We start from the raw sequence: 20,253 nt of genomic DNA, 5'->3' as shown, positions 1-20,253 counted from the left end.
TCTTTACACAACCTACGTTGACCAAAGTGCTGTACACCCAAATAATGCTCTAAAACAGTAGGGGGAGCCATGGAGCCAATGACCATTCATTCATTATCTGTAACCCTTATCCAATTCACGGTCGCGGTGGGTCCAGAGCCGACCTGGAATCATTGGGCGCAAGGCAGGAATACACCTTGGAGGGGGCGCCAGTCCTTCACAGGGCAACACAGACACATATTCCCTCACACCTACGGACACTTTTGAGTCACCAATCCACAAACCAACGTGTGTTTTTGGACTGTGGGAGGAAACCGGAGCACCTGGAGGAAACCCACGTGGACACAGGGAGAACACACCAACTCCTCACAGACAGTCACCCGGAGCAGGAATCGAACCCACAACCTCCAGGCCCTTGGAGCTGTGTGAATGCGACACTACCTGCTGCACCACCAAGCCGCCCAGTCAATGACCAAATATTACCTAATGTTTATTTAAATGAAATGAAGAACAGCTATTGAAACCAGTAACAGTTTTGCATCAATATTTTTTTTAGGTGCGTCATGTTTCGCTTACTACTAACATACTACCAGTAACCTGTAGGGGGTGCTAGAAGAATTAAGTTGGTGGGCTTTTGCCTTGTTGATTTTTGAAATGTATAGCGAGGATGTGTGAGCGATATGAATCACGACATAAATCACGACATTCCAGGGTTTTTTTTCTTGGGGATATGAAATAAATTCAGAAAATTAATTTTATTAATTTCAAGAACACACTACTGCAACAAAAATAAATGCTACATTATTATTAATTATATTAATAATATATTTAATGTCCTATTTAAATCATTTTATTTTAGTACATATCTAAGTATTTCAAACATTCAAAAGAAACAACAAATAAATGTGTAAACATTTGGTTATTTTGTAAACAACTGTAACTTACCAAGATTCTGACACTTTATAAAAATATTTAGAATATTGATGTATTATTTCCAAACCACTCTTTTGGAGTAAATTTTTTAAATTTCCACCTGTCACTGTGCCAAAGCCACTCACATAATGAATGTACGCTATGTTACGTGTAACTGCAATGATGCATTACGTAAACAAGTCAGAATATCACGATAATCACGATATTGATGGGGTTTTTTTTATAATGTAACATTTTTTGGCAATATCATTGCACACGATACAATACGGCACAGCCCTAATAAGGGGGTAGTTCCACGTTGTTGAGATTATGGCTCAAAAGCCCAGACACACAGACTTTGTTTTTAGTTTCACTGGTATTGCATAAGTATAAAATTACAACTTCAGACTCAGTGTGTTTGTGTAGAGTTTGTAGAGGTTCCTGGGGCTGTGTTTTGGAGAAGTTGTCTTGAGTGAGCAGTTAAAAAACAAGAGGGACTTGCCCAGGTTCAAACTGCACGGCCTTTTCCTTATAATCGCAGATAATCACACTGTCTGCTGCAGAGATGTTGCTTTCAAACTCCGCTCTCTGAGTCAGGATCTCGCTGTGCTAAGGCCTCTCACTGATCGATCCCTGCCCGGATTCTGCGAGAACGGAGGTAACAGGGTCGGCAATTACACAGGCTGAGCCCCTTATCCGATGAAGACAACAAACAGACAGTTGGCTCTCCCTCCGTTTGCCGGCAGACACATATAAGGTGCTCTGATAGACAGGCATTCAACCTTTTCTCCGCACTGGACATGCCAATAATGACCTCTCTCCAAACAGGCGTGTGAAGACCCATGCGCAGACGCGCACACGCGCGCATTTACACTATGTATTTACAGCCGAGGAGGAGAAAGGAGAGGGTGGGAAAAGACTTCTGTTTCTAATCAATCAGGAGAAATCACTGCCATACCTTAGAACCTTTGATCTTAGGCTGCTCTCTCTCACCCAGCGAGAAGAACTGCACTGAGCAGACAGAGAATGTATGTGTGTGTGTGTGTGTGTGTGTGCGTGTGTGTGTGTGAGAGTGTGAAAGAGAGAGTTGAAAATCCTATATGAAGATATTTCAAAGGAACTAAATGACTGTAAAAAAGATGAGCGATGAGAGAGAGTGGGCAGCAAGAAAGAAAGAGGGAAGAGTGAGTGAGAGACAGAGAGAATAGAGAAAGAGATAGAAAAAGGGACAGGAGAGGGTAAGATAGTGAACCTGGGAAGAGGACAGAGCCACAACAGCGACGGAAAGAAAGAGAGATAGAAAAAGAAAGAGGGAATGGAGGAAGGAGAGAAGAATAATGGAATATAATAAATCCTCTCAGCAGGGTTGGGACACTTCGACTTTGTTCCTCCCAGTGGGGGATGTCAGTGTCGGCCACCAAACAGACAAGACTGGCAGGATAATCAACTACTGTTGCCCTTTGCCCCTCTTCTCTGCTCTTTTTCTGTTCTTCCTCCCTCTATCCACTGTGGGACAGTTCTACAGCCTCAGCTACACAGTCCTGACCCAGCAGTGACCAAACAAACAAAGAGAGAGAAAGAAAAAGGGAGAGAAAGGAACATCATTCTAATCACGAAGAACTGTAGATGAGATGATAAGAGTTCGTGCCCAGGAGAGAAGTCGAATCTGAGAATGGACTGAAAAATAACACACTGCAACAAGCAACTTCTGCTCTGAGTCAGTTCACTCTCTGAGTAACACAGGCTGGGGGTGGCGTTGAGAAATGTCAAGGGTTTTAAACAGGGCAAACAAAAGGTAGTTCATTTTTACACTGACGTTTTATAACTGCGTGGTACACCTACAGTACTTGGATCTACTCAACTCTACTCAATGCTTTTTGGTTCCTGTTACCGGGTTTGTTTTCTCCACAGGTGGCCCCCGAAATGTATCTGGTTATGTCTCTAAACGCAGACTCTAATTGGAACTGTGGTCTCTCGAAACCACAACAACAGCCGTGGTAAAGTTAACTGTTGTTTACTTATGGTATATCCGCTTGTTGCTTTTGTTTTTGGGGCCTAAGTACAAATCAGCTCAGTTTATACGTCACATTTTAGTCCCTTCACAACCAGACAATAAAAAAATTACCTGGTCCCAGTAAAAAAAAAAAAAAAAAAAAAAAAAAAAAAAAAAAAAGTAGAGTAGTGTAGGTACCATATTTAGCTCTAAAACCACTGCTGTACTCCATGCTCAGGAAGATGGAGGCTAGTACATGTCCTGTGATGTGAGCATCATTTCCAATGCGCCACTAAACAGCATGGACAGGGTAAGAACACATTAGTAGATGCTGGGAGCAAAACACTGTCTGCCAATTTTTTTACACTTGCTAATACAGGATCATGCTGAATAATGGGGGGTTTCCCTCAACTACACAGAGCAAAGCCAATTACACTCTCTCAGAATCCAAGCCACCAATCGCTGTGGCATTCCAGGGATCAAATTTCCCAATAGGCTCATTGCTTAGACTCTACTTTCCAGTCCAGTTTCCACGTGGATTGTGTGAACTGTTTGAATTTAACCTTGGCAAACTTTATAAAGTACATCAGGTTCCTGGCTTAAAAAAAGTATTGAAACATTTATCAACTATGAGAAGGGCCCTAATAGGATCCTATATCCTGGTCCAACCTAAAAAATAATGTGGGTAGTACACTTCAGAATTAGTTTGAGACACAGCTACTGACTTCAATCCGAAACCTTTAGTTTGGCAATTCAAGTGTGCATATGTGTGTGTGTGTGTGTGTGTGTGTGTGTGTGTGTGTGTGTGTGTGTGTGTGTATTTGTTGGGCAGGGGCAGGCCTGCTGAGGGCTCCTCCACCCCAGTACCAGCAGAGCCTGATCAAATCCGTGTCCCGGGGCAGCGGAGAGGCTACGCTCTCCAAGAACCTGCTGCTTGTCTCCCTGCTGCTCCAGGAAATGAGCTCTAGAGGAGCCGGAGGGAGACACGCTGCACTCGGGTCCAGATCCGCAGCCTCTGCCCAGGCTGCAGGGACAGGGTTTACACCCCTGGGCTGCGAGAGTCACGACCGTGACCCTAACGTTGCTAAAGAATTTGGGCTGTATTGTTCGTCAGGCCGGCCACATCGCCGGGGGGCATCTGGAAAAGATCTGGGGGAAGAAAGTTTGGCGGATGTGGTAAATGGGAGCGTGTCACTTGGAGAGAAAAGAAGAACTGTGGGAAGAAAAGAGGTGAGGAAAGATATGGTGACAGCAAGAGAGGTACATTCTACAGAGCTCTGATTGGAACATTGTGTCACAGATATGAATACTGAGTATTGTAAGGAGTAGAATCACTGGAGAAACAGTGTTCGCAACAAGTTTATATTTTATTGAGCAGAATTAGCAATAATGGAGTTTGCCAAGACTTTCTAGGACGTATTAAAACTTGGTGTTACCAAGTTTGGACGAAATGTTGTTTGATTTTGGTTCAACCACCAATATTTCAATAAAACTTAGCAACTAACACATACTAATTCTCTAGTAATTCTATACGACAAAGAAGTGCCTGTTGATTACAGAATGACACCAATTTATCAATAAATATTTATTCTTTATCGGCTGAACTCTGTGGAAATGAAATAATACTTGGTCAAACAGACCATTATTTAGTCCTTTTTGTTCTTCTTTGCTTTCAGGAAAGTGTCTCCTTTTGTGCATGTGCACCCTTTTGTGTTTGAGTGTATACACTCGCTCTTCAGACAGAGATCAGGTCATGAGTGCAAGACACCCTTCTGTTTTTCAATGAGACCCAGAAAATCAACCTTATTATCCACCCATTTACATTATTTGCAGAGTCCAACAGTCACGTGCACATTGACAATAGACATAGTATCCCAACAATGGTAATGGCCTTTTAAAAGAGTGGTTTCAAAAGAGAGTTTTAGTAACCACTTATTAAAATGTTCAGTAAGTTCAGGTGTTACCATCATCACTCTTAAAGCTGTGTGGAGCCTGCATTTCCTGCCAAATTAGGTGATAATATATAAACCCTTATGGACGTCTATAAAGACTTAGACTAACAAATGTCAAGAATAACACTTTAAAATGCTTGTGTTTGAGGAAGGAGGCAGCGGGGGCTGTTTTCCTACCCTCCTCCGAAAGAAACACAGTGCAGTTTCTGTAGTGCTGATCCCGGAGGAGCAACAGCAGCGTCCCTATTCTCTCGATTACAGGTCAGTGAAGCATCATAATGATTTTAAAGCAGTAATTTAAAAAATACTACCTAGTTAGGACTAGACAATATATATAAACAATATATAAACAAGATATTTCTGAACAAGAAACAAACAAAAAACATCGCTGTCAAAGATAAACTTTGGCTTTATTAATATTTTAAAGCTAATTTTAAAATGGACAGATCTATCAAATCAGTGGCCGATGCTATAAATTATATATATATTGAAATATTGGATGTTTGTTACTGGAATATGTGTTTGTTATTGTGTTCCTTTAAAGCAAAGCTTAGAAAAGTAGTGTGAATACTGAGGAAAAAATAGACTGAGGCAGGAAAACGGAGAAAAATTGTGAAAAGAGGAAAAGAAACAGGAAGAGTGAAGAAAGTGAAGGCATGAATGTGTGCGCGCACGCGTGTGTGTGTGGGGGGGGGGGGGTGTAGAAACAGTTGATTATGAGTCGCATCAAGTGATCAATGATTTCATTAATAAGACTGATCACACGTCTGCCACTACACTGACACGGCCATGAGCAATGATCCTCTCTCTCTCTCACACACACACACACATACACACACTTTTCCAGCCCTAGAATTACCCCCCTTACACACTCCGTCCTCTGTATCCATTCAATATTTCCCCACCACCAGAGGAAAAGCGACAAACTGAAAATCGCAGAGGGAGGGGGAAACGACAGCAGAGTGAAAGAGGGGGGTGTCAGGATGAACTTCTGTAAGAAGGAGGGAGGGATGAAAAGAGAGAGCGAGAACGAGAGATGAGAGAGAGAGAGAGAGAGAAAGAGAGAGAGAGACAGAGACAGAGAGAGAGAGAAGAAAAGTGAAAATCCATTTTGAAGCACATTTTCAATTAGGCTCCACAAGCTGTTATCACAGGTGTGTGAGAATAGGGCGCGGGTGTGTGAGTGTGTGTGACTGTTCACAGTGAGCTGAAATGAACCCTTATCTGAGTGCCACAAAGATGGGCCGCCACAGACTGGAATCTGGAAATTACTTTCTGCCTGCGCTGCTAACAGGAACTTTATTCCTGTCAGGTGACATCCCGCTCTATTTACTGTTGATCATTTAAATGCCTGACTAAAAAGGAGGAGGAGGCCTCATCTCTCTCTCTCTCTCTCTCTTTCACCCACTCACACACACACTTTTTGTCTCAACTCGAGAGGTTTTACTGGCATGCTACAGTGGGGCGAAAATGTTTACGTGTTGTGAGAGTTTTATTCACTGATACCCATTCAGATGCCGTCCAGTTTTCTAAATGTTCAGTTTCTGCACTTGGAGGAGAACACTAATTGACGATGCGCTAACGACAGCTATAAGATGCCCATGCTGGCTAGTATCTCACTGAGTGATAGATTGAACTTGATCAGCTGTGCTTTCTTGGACTCTCACCAACGCATGGCTAGGGCATCACCAGGAACACAGCTCACGATCTCCCATATGTACTGCAATAACTTCACTATTAGGCCATTCAAGATGTTTGGAATGTTTTACAGCGGCTGAGTGACTGCCAACCTAGCTGTTTAGGCCTTTCACCATAGCACATTTCTGGGGTTGATATACCGTCCCAGAATTAACTGCGTTAAACAATATTATTGTCATTTTACAACCACGTTATACTACTCATATAATGACAATATGGGGCGGCATGTTGGTGCAGCAGGTAGTGTCGCAGTCACACAGCTCCAGGGACCTGGAGGTTGTGGGTTCGATTCCCGCTCCGGGTGACTGTCTGTGAGGAGTTTGGTGTGTTCTCCCCGTGTCTGCGTGGGTTTCCTCCGGGTGCTCCGGTTTCCTCCCACAGTCCAAAAAACACACGTTGGTTTGTGGATTGGTGACTCAAAAGCGTCCGTAGGTGTGAGTGTGTGTCTGTGTTGCCCTGTGAAGGACTGGCACCCCCTCCAGGGTGTATTCCCGCCTTGTGCCGAATGATTCCAGGTAGGCCCTGGACCCACCGCGACCCTGAACTGGATAATGAGCGCTTACAGATAATGAATGAATGAATGAATGAATAATGACAATATAAAAGCATAAAAGTGCAGTTACACCTGTGTGAAAAGCAATGAACTTTAGAAAAAACTTGAGATATTTAGGAGTAAAATATAAACATATTCTGAATAAATAAAATATAAATAAATAAAATACAGAGACTGACTAAAATATCGGTGACATTCCTTCTTATTTAAACAAAATAAGATCTTGTTGCACTTAAATTCGTGCAGTCTAAGCATCGCCCCTTTTATTAGATGACCACCAGTTTGTTGTGATGTGACACATTTGGGCAGTTGGCACTCTTCTTTAGTGCAAGGAACTGTTCAGTGGTTACATTAGCAGCAGCACGAAAAGAAATGGTGGCGGGCTGAGCATATGTTGGTGAAAGCATGGGTCTGTCTTCACACTCCCAGGCTGGTGGCATTGTCTGTGTAACGCTTCTAGCCCACAACATTGCTACTGACTATTCTCTCTCTCCCACTGGCTCGGCACCTTAGTATGTTCTCTATATCCATCAGGGAGTCACATGTCAAACATGTCGTCTCTATCAAACTATCAGGACAGACTTCCATGTTTCGCTTCATCTGAATCCTGAAGATCACACCTGTTTTTAATTATTTTTCATTTATATTTCCATATATAACCCTGGGCTTTAGTTAGTCATTGTCACCATTTACGCTGAGCTTATACTGAGGGTTCTTCTCTGTTTATCTGCTGTGCACTGACCTTGTGTTTTTGGATCTCCCTCTTACTGGTTTGTTGACTTGGGACTTATTTGTTCGTATGTTGTTTTGGACCTTCGCCTGTTTCTGGATTGTGCTTCATTCCAAGTAAACTTCAGATTCTGGTTTTATTTCAAAGCCTGGCTGTGTATGCTTGGTATGTCTATGCAGTGGTGTTGCCTAAGACTAATAATTTGGGAGAAAACTGGGTAAAAGAAAGTTAAGAATGTTCTTTCTTCTCCTGTAAAGTTAATCAAGAGAATATTAAAGGATTTTGTTACATGTAAACATATATAAACAATGTGATTCTGACTGTATAATCCACTGCATAATATTTTCAATGCATTACTTAGATCAATTCTGTTTCTCTACCTTTCTCACAGGCAGTAAGCAGTGGATGTATATTCTCTTTCCTTTGGCCTCGAACACCTGTGTCTGGCCACTGTCCATGCTGCCCAAAAGATGTATTAAATTTGCTCAAAAAAATGATTTGTCTAAACAATATGGCGTTATGCTGCTGAAGTTCAGATTCGTCACACTTAGACCAGCACAAGCAGTGAAAAAAAATGCTCTTCCTTTTTTTGGGTGCCAAATTTTGCACCCCGCAAAGCCCCTGCACGCATTCCTTTACGATTTTCCAAAGCTCTCCACTCTGGTTTTCTCACATTCCCTCCTTTTTCCTCCCCTTCCCTCACTCACTAACTCCTTCAAACTCTCTTCTCCCTTATCTCTCCCTCTTTTTTTCACTGGTCTTTTTCACTACTTTAGCACTTACATAAATATTATAAAACATAGTGACAGTAGTTTTTTGTAGTTTATGATCTTAACTAGTTATAAAAACTATAAACTCCACCTACTTCCCGTATCTCTCTTTACTCTGAATCACACACCACTTTCTTTTACATTTTCTTCTCAATTTTTATTAGCAAATTATCCCATGATGATATTCGTTCTCTCTCCCACTATCCTTCCCACTTCTTTCTAAACTCTCTTTATCAAAGTCTTTCTCTCCTTCTTTACTTCTCTTCCTCCCTCTCCCTCTCCTTCTCTCTCTCTCTTTACCTCGTTCTCTCTCTCTCTCTCCACCCCTCTCCCTCAGCAACAAAAGAATCAGGGGACTTTGTGGTCCACCTGCCTGGCGAATGCTGGGGGTTGAAGGGGGGGAGGTGGCGTCCCCCTGGCCCCTCCGAAAGAGGACCAATCAGGCCATTGTGGTGGCGCAGTGGGCTCTTTTGAGCTGTCAGGCCGGGGGAGCGGCTCCACAGATGAATGCGGCGCTCGGCCTGCTCCGCTCTTTAGCCGCCCATGTGGGAACGCACCCCACTAAGCCTGCACAATTACACACCACCACTCAACTTCTACATAAAACTTCTGCAGGACAGAGAAAGAGGGGGGGGGTGGCGTGGGGGAATACAGAAAGAGAGAGAAGAAGAGAAAAAAGAAGTAAAGAATGAAAGAAAAAATAGAGAGGACTGGGAGAGGGAAGGAATGGACAGAGTGTAGTAAGAAGAGAAATAAGCAGATACAGAAAGTGAGGAATATAGATTTCAACAGAAGAAGAGTGGGGGTTGTAATGGAGAGAGGAGAAAATGGAAGTGAGAGAATGAAAGCCAAAAAAAAAGTTTGAAAACTATATAACAGTACATGGCAATGTTGTTTGTTTCGCTGTAGTTTAAAGTGTTCAACCCTTTAATGCCTTTTCTACTCTTTTCTCAGCACAAAATTGCTGTAAAGCATCTTAGCTGCCCGACCTGCTGCCACACTCCTGGACGCACTCATCCTGCTGAGCTCAGATTTCACTCCACACTTTTCCTTCCCTGAAGATGGTGGTGCGGGCTCTCTCTTAGCTGTGTCTGGGGTTTCCCCGACACATGGAGCAGGGGCCCGGACCATAGCCATCCCAGGATCAGGTCGAGTACACCACTCAGTATGAAACGTCCTGAAAAATCTGTCTGAAGGCTGATCCCAGAACATTCAGGCAGCCACAGGAGCACTTCAGTCACTTACAATCGGCTTTTGTTGGAGTGTAGGGGCGGCCTGGGCTCTGGGGGTTAAAGTTGAGGGGGGTTTTGAGTTACATCAGATAAGAGGTTATGGGAGGGTGGGGGGTGGAGTGGTAATTATAACCACACCAGGAATGTGTAAGTTATCTTATGAGTGAGGGGAGACGACTCTGAGGGTTCTGCACTCATGGATGGGACAGTACTGTCTTCTATTTTATGTCTTTATTTGTATTCAACAGAGAAGAAAGTTTATGTTCCAAGAAAGTTCTACAGACGCAGAAATTCCTAGCTAACTGGCCTTGCTCAATCTCTTTTTCTCTCTGGATAAATGGGATGGCCAGCTCCTCATAGGGCACACTGCCAGTCAGCACATGCATCTGTCAGCTCATGTGATAGACCTGGGCAGTCGTCACTCTCCTCCAGCACATGAGGCTGTCCAATGATTTAAAAAATAATTTAATTAATTATTTATCAAAAATATTTAGTGTAATCATTATGAAATTAAGGTACACACATAAGAAAAACTACTATTGTAATGCATAGCTCATAGTATAATACATTTGGAAAACAGCTACAAAAAACAAAATGATTACACTTTAAAAAATTGCAATGACATAGAGGAACCATTTTTGGTGCCAAAAAGAACACGGGCTCAGCTCGGCTCAGTACGACTTGACACACCTTTCCCTGGTCACTTTTCAACTGCCCAAGCTCCCCACGAAATGCAGCCATGAAAAACCAAAACCCCGGAACCACAGGCTTTGAAAATCACAACAACGGTAGTAATGTTAGCCATTGTTAACTCGTCGTGTATTTGCGTGTTATTTTTGTGGACGATACATGGCTTTGTGCTCCAATTCTCACAAATCAGCAGAGTTTACCTTGTTGTACGTATGGCTCTCGCTGGTGGTTTTTTTCATCAGCCACCAATCCAAAAAGTGTTTCAAAAACAGGGCGTATTTTCATGAGCTGCTGCTGTGAATCTGATTACAACAAATGTGATGGATGCTGTAGCTTTGAGGTTTTACAAGAGGCTACATTGAGCTGGAAAAAAGTCCCTCTGGCCAATCAGCGCTCTGCAATGTTTACACGTCACATTTAGTACCTACTCGGCTTGCTTCATAACAGGCACGAGCAGGGACAAAAAAAAACTATCCGTTTCCAAGGACCAGGTACCAGATTAACCAAATGGAAAAGAAAAGAGCCAAGTCGAGTGGAGTGGGGAGCATACAGTGGAAAAGTGCAGTTTGATTTACAGATGAGTGAGTGTGAAGTTTAAAAATCCAGTACAAAAATGGCTGTTTATGGAACCAAAAGGGGATTTCTATGGCATTACTCAAAGAAAAGTTTGTACCCGTTCTGTTTAAGAGTGTATAATTTAATCTAATATTAATTTTATAATTTAAGCAGTAAATGTTATATCTAATGATTCCATTAAAGGAGCAGGTGGTTTAAATATCTTGACTTCTCAGTGAACAGCTGACTCCATGCCAATGCTGCATGTTTTATTTGCCTTCAGACAAGACACATTCTATCACTTTACAACTGAATTTTATTCTACTCGTTATTATATGTAATATTTTACAAACTGCTGAATGTCAAAGAAGAACACCACAACACACGGGTGCTGGTAGTGTTCATTTTACAGTGAACTACTGGGATCCTTACTTGCTTGGACAACTGCAGCCAGTCCAGATGATTACTCAACTTTCCAAGACAAACCTTATGTTGCTGAGCAGAGTAATTAGCCTCCTGCTACAGAGAAAAATATGCAATTACTAAAGCCAAATTGCATCCATGCTTTTCAGCAACAGGAAAACTCTTCAAACTCCCCCTCCCCACCCCCAACCTCACCTCTAATTAATGAAAGAGTGCAGGCCATCTGGGAACGAGCAAGAGGAGAGAGAGAGAGAGAGAGAGAGAGAGAGAGAGAGAGAGAGTCCCTAAGATTGTTTAGGAGTCTTTCCATTTGAAAAAAATCAAGCAAAGTCTCTTCCTGACTTCCTGCCATTTCACCAGAGGCTCTCATATGGAATGGAGCGCAACCCAGACCACATATCAACAAACACACAAACTCATAAAGCAATACTACACACACACAAACACACACACACACACTTTTCTGCACAGCACTAGTTGAAAAGCTGTACTGATGTCAGAAAGACAATATATAGATTGGAAAACAACACAGTTTCTGTAAATTCAGTCAAAGTACAAAATGCCAATAAGAGATTCACTAGAACTAGGAACTAATTTAAAGACAACAGAGAGTGGACTCTACAACAGGTCAGATCTGTATGGTCAGAATGGTCTGTATGGTTTTTGCAGAAAGGTGTATGAAGTACCAGGTTCTAAGTTAGACTCTATGTTTACTCATGAACATTTTCTAAAGTACTACAAGCATTCAGAAACTAGTTACTATTGAACACAAACAGCGTTAGAATCCAGGGGAAATGGTCATTGGCCAAAACAGGTCACTGAATGGAAAGTACACAACTTTATGAGGCTTCAGCTGTGTCTAGACTGAAGCAGTCTCTCACAAAGTCAGCGGCACAGGAGTTTATATGTTGGAATCAATGACTGTAGTTTACAGTCATTGGCTAGAATCAACAGGAGCTTGTGAGGGGTGATATATCAATACATTGGCGCAATGATAAATGTCAGGATTAAGATCAGGGCCAAACATTAAGGCCCAGTTTTCCAAAATGAAATTAAATTTAAGCCTAGATTACAATAGACTTTTAAGACTTGAACCACTGAATTTAGTCTTAAGTCACTAGTATAATTTAAAACAAACATAAACAGATGAGACCAGACATTTTTCACAGCAGATGTTTGCCTCATATATATATTGCACACAAATAAAAATGATTAAAGGAAGGATCTACCAAGTCTCTGAAGTCATAAATCACAAACGTAATCTCAAAACATTCTCAGTCGTGTGGTTCTGGCTTTGGAAGACACATTTGTGTCATGGAAAATGGAGAAAAGTTAGTGAAATCTACTGTAATTCTGATCTTCAAACAGCTACTGTTAATGAACAAACACTCTGTTAGCTGTGTTAGAGTTTGGACGTGAGGCGTACCATTGGAAGTGGTACTGGACGCAACGGCCTTCTCACTGATGTCGGCTCGGCTCGAGGAAGAGCTTTTGGTCGCCACGATGGTCTCCACTCTCTTCTTCTTCTCTGCTGCAGAACTGGCCTGGGATTGGGTTTCCATGGCAACTGCGCATTCCTCAGTGCCTCATCTAACCTGGGACACCTGTTGGTTCCAAAAGGGAAGAGATCAGAGGTCAAAGTTTTAAAGTAACCAGCAACATATCTGAGTAAATGTAGAATGTTAGAAATTCAGTAACGATCTCACAATATTGCACACCTAACTTCTTCAGAAAATGCCTTAGAAATATTAGTATCAAAAGCTACTGGCCTGTAGAAAGTGCCTTCTAGAGAGAGTTTGGACTTTCAACAGATGCAAAATAAAGTTTGAGGTTTCAGGACTAGTTACACATTGGAGGGAGGAGATTGCAGGTGGGTACAGGCTCTGTATACCAAACCTCTCCATCACTACTCTAAAAAAAAAAAAAATACACACACAAAGGCAAAACCTTACGGGGATACTTCAGAGAGTGAGAAACTCACACCCGCCTGAAATGAAGGTTTGTTTGAAGCTCCTTTTGGGAATATCGGAGTGCTGGGGCCATTTTCTCCTCCTCGCTGTAAAACGCTTGTTTTAGTTAAAGCTCTTTCTCTGGCTCTCTGGTTCTTTTGGGTTCAGCCAAGCAGACTGTTCGCGAGAGAGAGAGAGAGCGAGAGGGGTTCCACAGAGCTCCATTCGGGGGCCCACAAAAAAAGAGAAGATTCTTTCTGACTCGGTTACAGATTTGCCAACCAGCTAGGAATTCAGCCAAAACCTTTTCCAAGAGAGAATTTAAAATGTCGCTAGGGGTCTGTATGAATAGAGAGGACAGTCCTCAGTTGGACTAGGATTACTTTTTAATGCAACAAGTCGAGGGAAATATTTGAAAGTTTCCCACTGAAAAGCTGAAGGGTTTTTTTAGAGCAGTGCCAAGTGGCCATAAGGAAATACCCAGATGCTGTTAGATATTAAAGGAATGCAAATAATTAAAGCTCTTGGGCTCCATTATACCAGAGATTCTGCTCTCTCTCTCTCTCTCTCTCTCTCTCTCTCTCTCTCTCCCTCTCTGTAATTTAAATTGAACGGGCTGAGATATTTAGTCTGCATCTGTGTGACTTACACATGTAAAAGCAGTCTACCTAACAGCACGTTTAATTGTTTTCAACATCTTTGACAAAAATTTATGAGGGGAGTGAAGTAGTAGCTGGCTTGTTCTTACAACGTGGCTATTGAAGTTATAAGGGCTTGAGTCCCAAGAGAAGGGGTGTAACTATGTTTTATAAAAAGGGGTTACAGACAAATGCACTAGGCTTTGTTTATTTAGGTTTTTCTTTTTTTCTCTCAGCCTTAAGATTTTGAACAGTCCTTTCTCCTCCAAAAACATCTGCAAGCAATCCTGGTTTACTGACATGAAAAAAGAAAAACAACAACCCAATAATCCCCCTCCACAAAACCAATCAAAAACACATTAAACTCAACTTCTTCCCTTAATCGCACCCATATGAATACAGGCACATCAGTCAATATTCTGCATCGGCTCACTCCTCAGCGCTCAAAGTAAATAACTAAAAGAGCACATTCTAAGTAACCCAATCAGTGTTTAGGGCTCTTTAAGTCTCTCAAACCTTAGAATTACTGGTCCTTAAATAAAGGCTCCTTTCGTCAAATTACATTTTGTTGAAAATTATTACACAGACTTTACAGAGAATACACTTCTGTACATTTTAAATTTCAGTTACAATTTCACTGTTGAATTTAACTCACTGGGGAAAAATAACATTCTCTTGATCCATTCATTTCTGTCAGATTATAAAGTTAAGTGCTGTTGGTGCTTTTGAATTATGTAAAAAAACCTAATGCATGGCATAGATGGATATAAAAGGTTACAAAAGATACACAGGAAGAGGAAGAGACTTTTTTGTGATGGAGGTATTATGGCACAGTCCTGATCTTCAAAAAAATAAATGCTCAACTTAATTTTTGGAGCACCACTGGTTTATATAGAAAATGAACAAAAGGAATAGTCAGCTGTCGCAGAATGTGATTCAAGGTAAATACATTTACACACAAGCCGTAGTGTAATGTAACTGCGTTTAAAAAAGAGAGAACTACAACACTTTTAAGGTTCAACAGCAGAAACCAAAACGCTGTAGCCGCTAGCTGGGGCGAGTTCACAGGCTAAAGATCGATTGTGACCCTGGCTAGAAGCACACAGCCGGCCGGCTTTGGTCTGATGGTGAGAGGTAGCGGTGGATGTGGAGGCACTCCAGAGCTGACAGGCTGTCGGTGAGAAAGGGAGTGGGAGGGGAGGGGGAGATCAGAGGAATAGAGCCCCAAAGTCAGCCCCATCGCTTTCACATTACACACCATCCAGCAGTTCTGTCCGCTCAGACTCGGTAAAGGAGGTAGGAGAGACACACACACACATACACACACAGAGACACAGAGAGAGAGAGAGAGAGAGAGAGAGAGAGAGAGAGAGAGGGAGAGAGAGAGAGAGGGAGTTCTTTATGCCTGTTATTGACTGGCCTTCTGACACATGGACACATTTCTCTGTGTGTGTTTGAACCCCTGGTTTTCTACCTCCTTTTCAATCCCTCAGTGATCCGGAAAGTGGGGGGAAAAAAGAAAGAAGGAAAGAGAGGGAAGCTAAGCTCAAGTTTTAGGATAGGAGACAAGGGGCGAGGGGTAAAAAGAGGTGCATGTTGAAAGAGATAGATAGATAGAGAGAGAGAGAGAGAGAGAGAGAGAGAGAGAGAGAGAGAGATCACGGGTATAAACATTCCTTTGGAAAAGCAAATATTCGCTGCTCCCGTCCACTCGAGCGTGGCAAGCGCTTCCCTTTGTGCTCTCGGGCCGGCAGACAGCCCAATTAAGACCAGGACCTTTTCCCCCTTAAGCCTCCCTGACCCCTGACCACCGCCACCTAATCCCACAGGTGTTCAAGCAGAGAATCCCTCTCTTCTTCCTCAGTGTCCTCTACTACACCTTCACCCCTTTATTTACACTGTGTTATACTTTTAACTCCCACAATTGGTTTATTGCTATTTGTATAGTACTGTTCTGTATTGTACAAGTATTTGAACTGTTTATATTATTACAAATGCATTTACTGTCCAAAACGCGATGGATTTCACTTGTTGGGTCAGCAGTCATTACCAAACTTAAAAAAAAAATCATAATCCATTTGAACTGTTACAGTGATTTAAATGACATTGTCAGTGAATATTCAATTTACAAATCTATTTACAGTCTACATTGATTGATTTGTGGCTCCATTTTAGACTTCTCTCTTGTCTTTCTTTCCACATGAGGCCACTGTTCTAACATTAACTTGCTTCAAAGGGCTATGAGACAGAAACATATTGAATGTACACCATGTTATTGTCATTGTAGGTGATGACTGTGACTTCCAAGTGTTTGCAAACAGACAAGACTCTTCCTCATGCCCCCTGAACTTGAAGATCAATTCCAGGTGTACTTGGAAGTGTGTAGGTCGACGATGACACAACGCCCATTAAGGCCTGTTCAGCGTGAAGGGTGGAGAACAGAGGAGACGAGCTTATGGCTCTTAAATGAAGCCACCGAACAATAGCCTGCTATTCAAATACCACTAAGCTGCACACAATAGACAGCATTTAAAACCTCTGTTTGGTGGCTGTTGGTGCCCAAAATAAATGTAAATTTTTCATATTAATGTTTATTCCCCTCTCTGATGGAGTCCCACACCCAATTAGCGGTGAGAGAGACTGGAAGGGTGTTCTCTTTATGTGCGCCGGCCGTAATCCTTACTCACAGAAAAAAAAAGAGCCGATTAACCAGGTTTAAAATACCACAATTCAGACTGCACCCAAGAAAAAAAAAAGATTCTTATTTTAAGCACATTAGGCAAATCAATTTAACATAAATTATACGCTCTGGTGACAAAAGCAAGGAGTTGAAAGTCAGTGGCAAATGGGACATCAAAGTCAAAAAACAGAATCAACTTTGGACTGCTAAGCATGTTGTGATAAAAAAAATAATCAACCTTCTGTTTCTTAAGGTATCCATCTTCATCATTATGTGTGAAGGCTTTTGTAATTAATTATTTTATTCTTTCTGGAAAAAAAGGACTGTTTTTTGGAGGATGCTTTGAGCTTTTATAAAGAAAATCGATCTTGAGATTTAGGACTTGGCTACTTTGTGTGCTTTTAAAGACATTACAAAAGCATGAACATTGCGTTATTTGTTTAGAATGCATATACAACATCAGTAAATATATATTAATATGTCAATATGACCTGGATATGGAGTACAGATCTGGCAAAAAAAAACGTAATAAATAAATGGGGGAAAAATAAAATATAAATTAAAAAATATTTGATAAGTGCCAGTTGTCTAAAGGGTCCAGCACCAGATGAGAGTAGGGAGGTCCTGAGTAATGGCTTGGATACAACGTTTTGGGTTCGTTTTTACAACCAAGCTCTGTTCTCCTGATTCCTTCTCAAGAGAGGAGGCAAACAGCACTGCATTCATCATCATTACATCAGCTCGTTCCCAAATCCTTTATCTGACACCTATCAACACCACTGCACCTCACCAGAGAGATTCTGAGTATCTAGGAGAAGAAGAAAAAAACAAGAAGGGAAAGAGAACAGAGAAAACCAAGAGGTGAGAGAAAGAGCAAGAGGAAGACCTTCAGAAAGACAGTAAAAGTTTTAGAAACAGAGGGAATAGAGGGCAGAGATTGGAAAGAGCATTAAAATAGTTACTAAGAAAAAGGAAAGTCCAAATATGAGACACTGGCATTGACCCACGGTATATAGAGTACTACATAATGGTAGCACACCATGGGGCAAGAAATTAGGGCCAGAAATAGCTGTTTAAATATTTCTCCCCCCGCGTTGTAGTAGAAACTGTACAGAGAAGAAATACAAGATTTGGACTGTACCACAATTTTATTAATGTTCGCATTTGCAAGAGGGGTCTGGGTGAGTATTTGACGCCCCGTCCAGCTCCCTTGTGTCCTATGATTACGGGTAGACTCCGGAACTATGGATTTACATGGATTTATACAGGGTATCAATCAGACTTGATGAGAGTGAGAAGGAGGTGGATGTTTCAAGGACGAATGATGCAGGCGTTGCCGTCCCACCGGTGAGTGCGGTGTGGGGCGGTAATACGATTAGCCTCTCTCTCGCTCTCTCTCTGATATGTTCTTTTTTCTTCCACTCCCCCCCCCTCTCTCTCTCTCTCTCTCGCTTTCTCTCTCCTTCTCTCATTCTCCCTCTGTGGAACAGGGACACAGAGCAGAAAAGAGCAACGAGGCGCTTTTACCGCAGAATAAGCCCAGCGCGTCTACCATTCCTGGGTAACAAACGCAGGACGATGTAATCTTAATGCTTACACGGCCCCTCTTTAGCGCCCGCTGCTTGCTAGATAAGAGCAGAAGAAAAGCAGCATGACAATAAGGAACCTCTAGCGAGCACCCGCTCCTTGGCTTATTAGAGCTGTTGTTTGCCTGTTTGTTCTGCTTTGAGTTGCTTCATAAGCCGCTTCACAAGGAGGAGCAGAAAGGGGAAAGGACAGACTCGGAAAACGTTGAGCACTAGGCGATAAGGTTTTGTCGTTTTTTTCCCCTCTGAGTTGTATATATCACACTCTCGCAAAAGCTCATATTTGGACTTGTTTTCCAAATGCACCACTAAGTGCTTTTATCTTCTCTCAAACAAAAAGGAAGAAATAAGTTAAAACTTGAAACCCTCAAATTAATTGTGAAATGTCCACTGGACACAGGTACACACAGGGATTTCTTTGCATAGCTAAAAACGGTAGCATTTTGATTTGATGTAGCATACTTTCCATATTTATATGGAAACTGTATGCCCTGTAGAGATAGAAACCATATAAGCAAGTTTACTGGAGTTTGAAGCAAGTCAAGTTAGGCACACCACCATCTGCATAGACCTAATTGGTAGCACATAAGCTTCCATTATTTGTTAGCTATGTTAACCCTGTAGCTGTATATTAAAAAGTCAGTCATAATGCTTTTCCACCAATGAGGAACCGGAATGGTTTCTTTCACAAACATAATTGGAACCATTTGGTGCGTCTCCACCTGCATAGTTCACAAACTAGAAAAATCCATTTCTAGCTGGATCCAAAAAAGAGTTGGCTCCTCAGGGCGGACTGTAAGGTCATCCGTATTTGTGTCCATCTAAAGAAACTCCAGAAAGAGCACAGAGCCTCAAATAAAGTACAGTTTTCCAGTGGAGCTGGATATCATCATTTATAGCATGTTATTTAAATAAATAACAGGGAAAAAACAAGAATGTGCTCTGTTTGTTTGTGTTTGGGTTTAGCGCAACACGAGGCTCGTTGGCTACTTTACTCCACTGTTCATGAGCTCGGCAGGATGACTCATTTACACACATGTATCAAATCTCATTGTGATCTGAACCTGCTGTAAACAAAGAATAAACAACGACCCTGTCATGACTCTGTCTGTTTATCTACGGCTCTGGTGCTGGCGCTGTATTCAGCCACAGAGACGCTGGAACGGACCAACCCCACAACGCCCCCTCTGGTTTCCTTGGTTCCCATCTAAACTGGTGGAAACGTGGGCCGGTTCGCTGGAGAGAATCAAGCTTCCAAGAATCCAATATCTTTTGCTGGAAAAAAAAAGAGCGATCAGAGGGTCCTGATGTGATCCACAAGCACAGACTGTGTGCAGGGAAGGCTTGTTGTCTGATCTAAATGAACTACTGCCTACACTATTACATTGGCTTTTACACTAGGCCAGTCTACCCTTGGCCTTTTACACTAGATCCAGTGTTGAGGTGTTCCACTGGGCTCTAGAACAAACAGGAGTGTGTATGCCTTGTGCGCATCAGCGTCAAGTCCCCTCTTCAAGTCTGTATGACAGACATTGTGTCTGAAAGTCCAAAGGGAGATGGGGGGCTGTGTGTGTGTGTGTGTGTGGAGATCTACTGTGTGAGGGCACCCCAGGGAGCTGATGAGAGAAGGGAGGAATTTCTTTGCTGATGAAAAACTGTGTCTCCCTCACACACACACACACACACACACACATACCCACACACTGTTTGCGCTGACTGGGATCAAGCACAGGGCTGTGGCAGGCCTAGTATGGTTTAAAAAGAGGTCTCCTGCTTGTCTCCCTAGAGGCTCACACTACATCCGCTTGTCAAAAGCAGACGCCTCAAAGACTCCCAACAGGTGCTGGACACCACAGTGTAGTCACAGTTCCCTCTCTCTCCAGCCACCCTCATTTATTACTCTTTAACAAGAC

General features: G+C 42.2%; 1 protein-coding gene across 1 annotated transcript in view; it reads right to left on the bottom strand.

The window, feature by feature from the left end:
• The window catches only part of gli3 (GLI family zinc finger 3), a 153,757-nt gene that overhangs the window by 114,429 nt on the left and 19,075 nt on the right, over window positions 1-20,253 (bottom strand). The window contains exon 2 of the mRNA XM_066676325.1: window positions 12,914-13,091. Within this exon, the coding sequence (XP_066532422.1) occupies window positions 12,914-13,049 (136 nt within the window). The 5' untranslated portion in view covers window positions 13,050-13,091. The remainder of the gene's footprint in view (window positions 1-12,913; window positions 13,092-20,253) is intronic.

The sequence above is a fragment of the Hoplias malabaricus genome, chromosome 1 (assembly GCF_029633855.1).
Source record: "Hoplias malabaricus isolate fHopMal1 chromosome 1, fHopMal1.hap1, whole genome shotgun sequence".
Lineage (NCBI taxonomy): Eukaryota > Metazoa > Chordata > Actinopteri > Characiformes > Erythrinidae > Hoplias > Hoplias malabaricus.
Note: the sequence above shows the minus strand (reverse complement) of the source record. Positions and strands in the feature narration are given on the sequence as shown.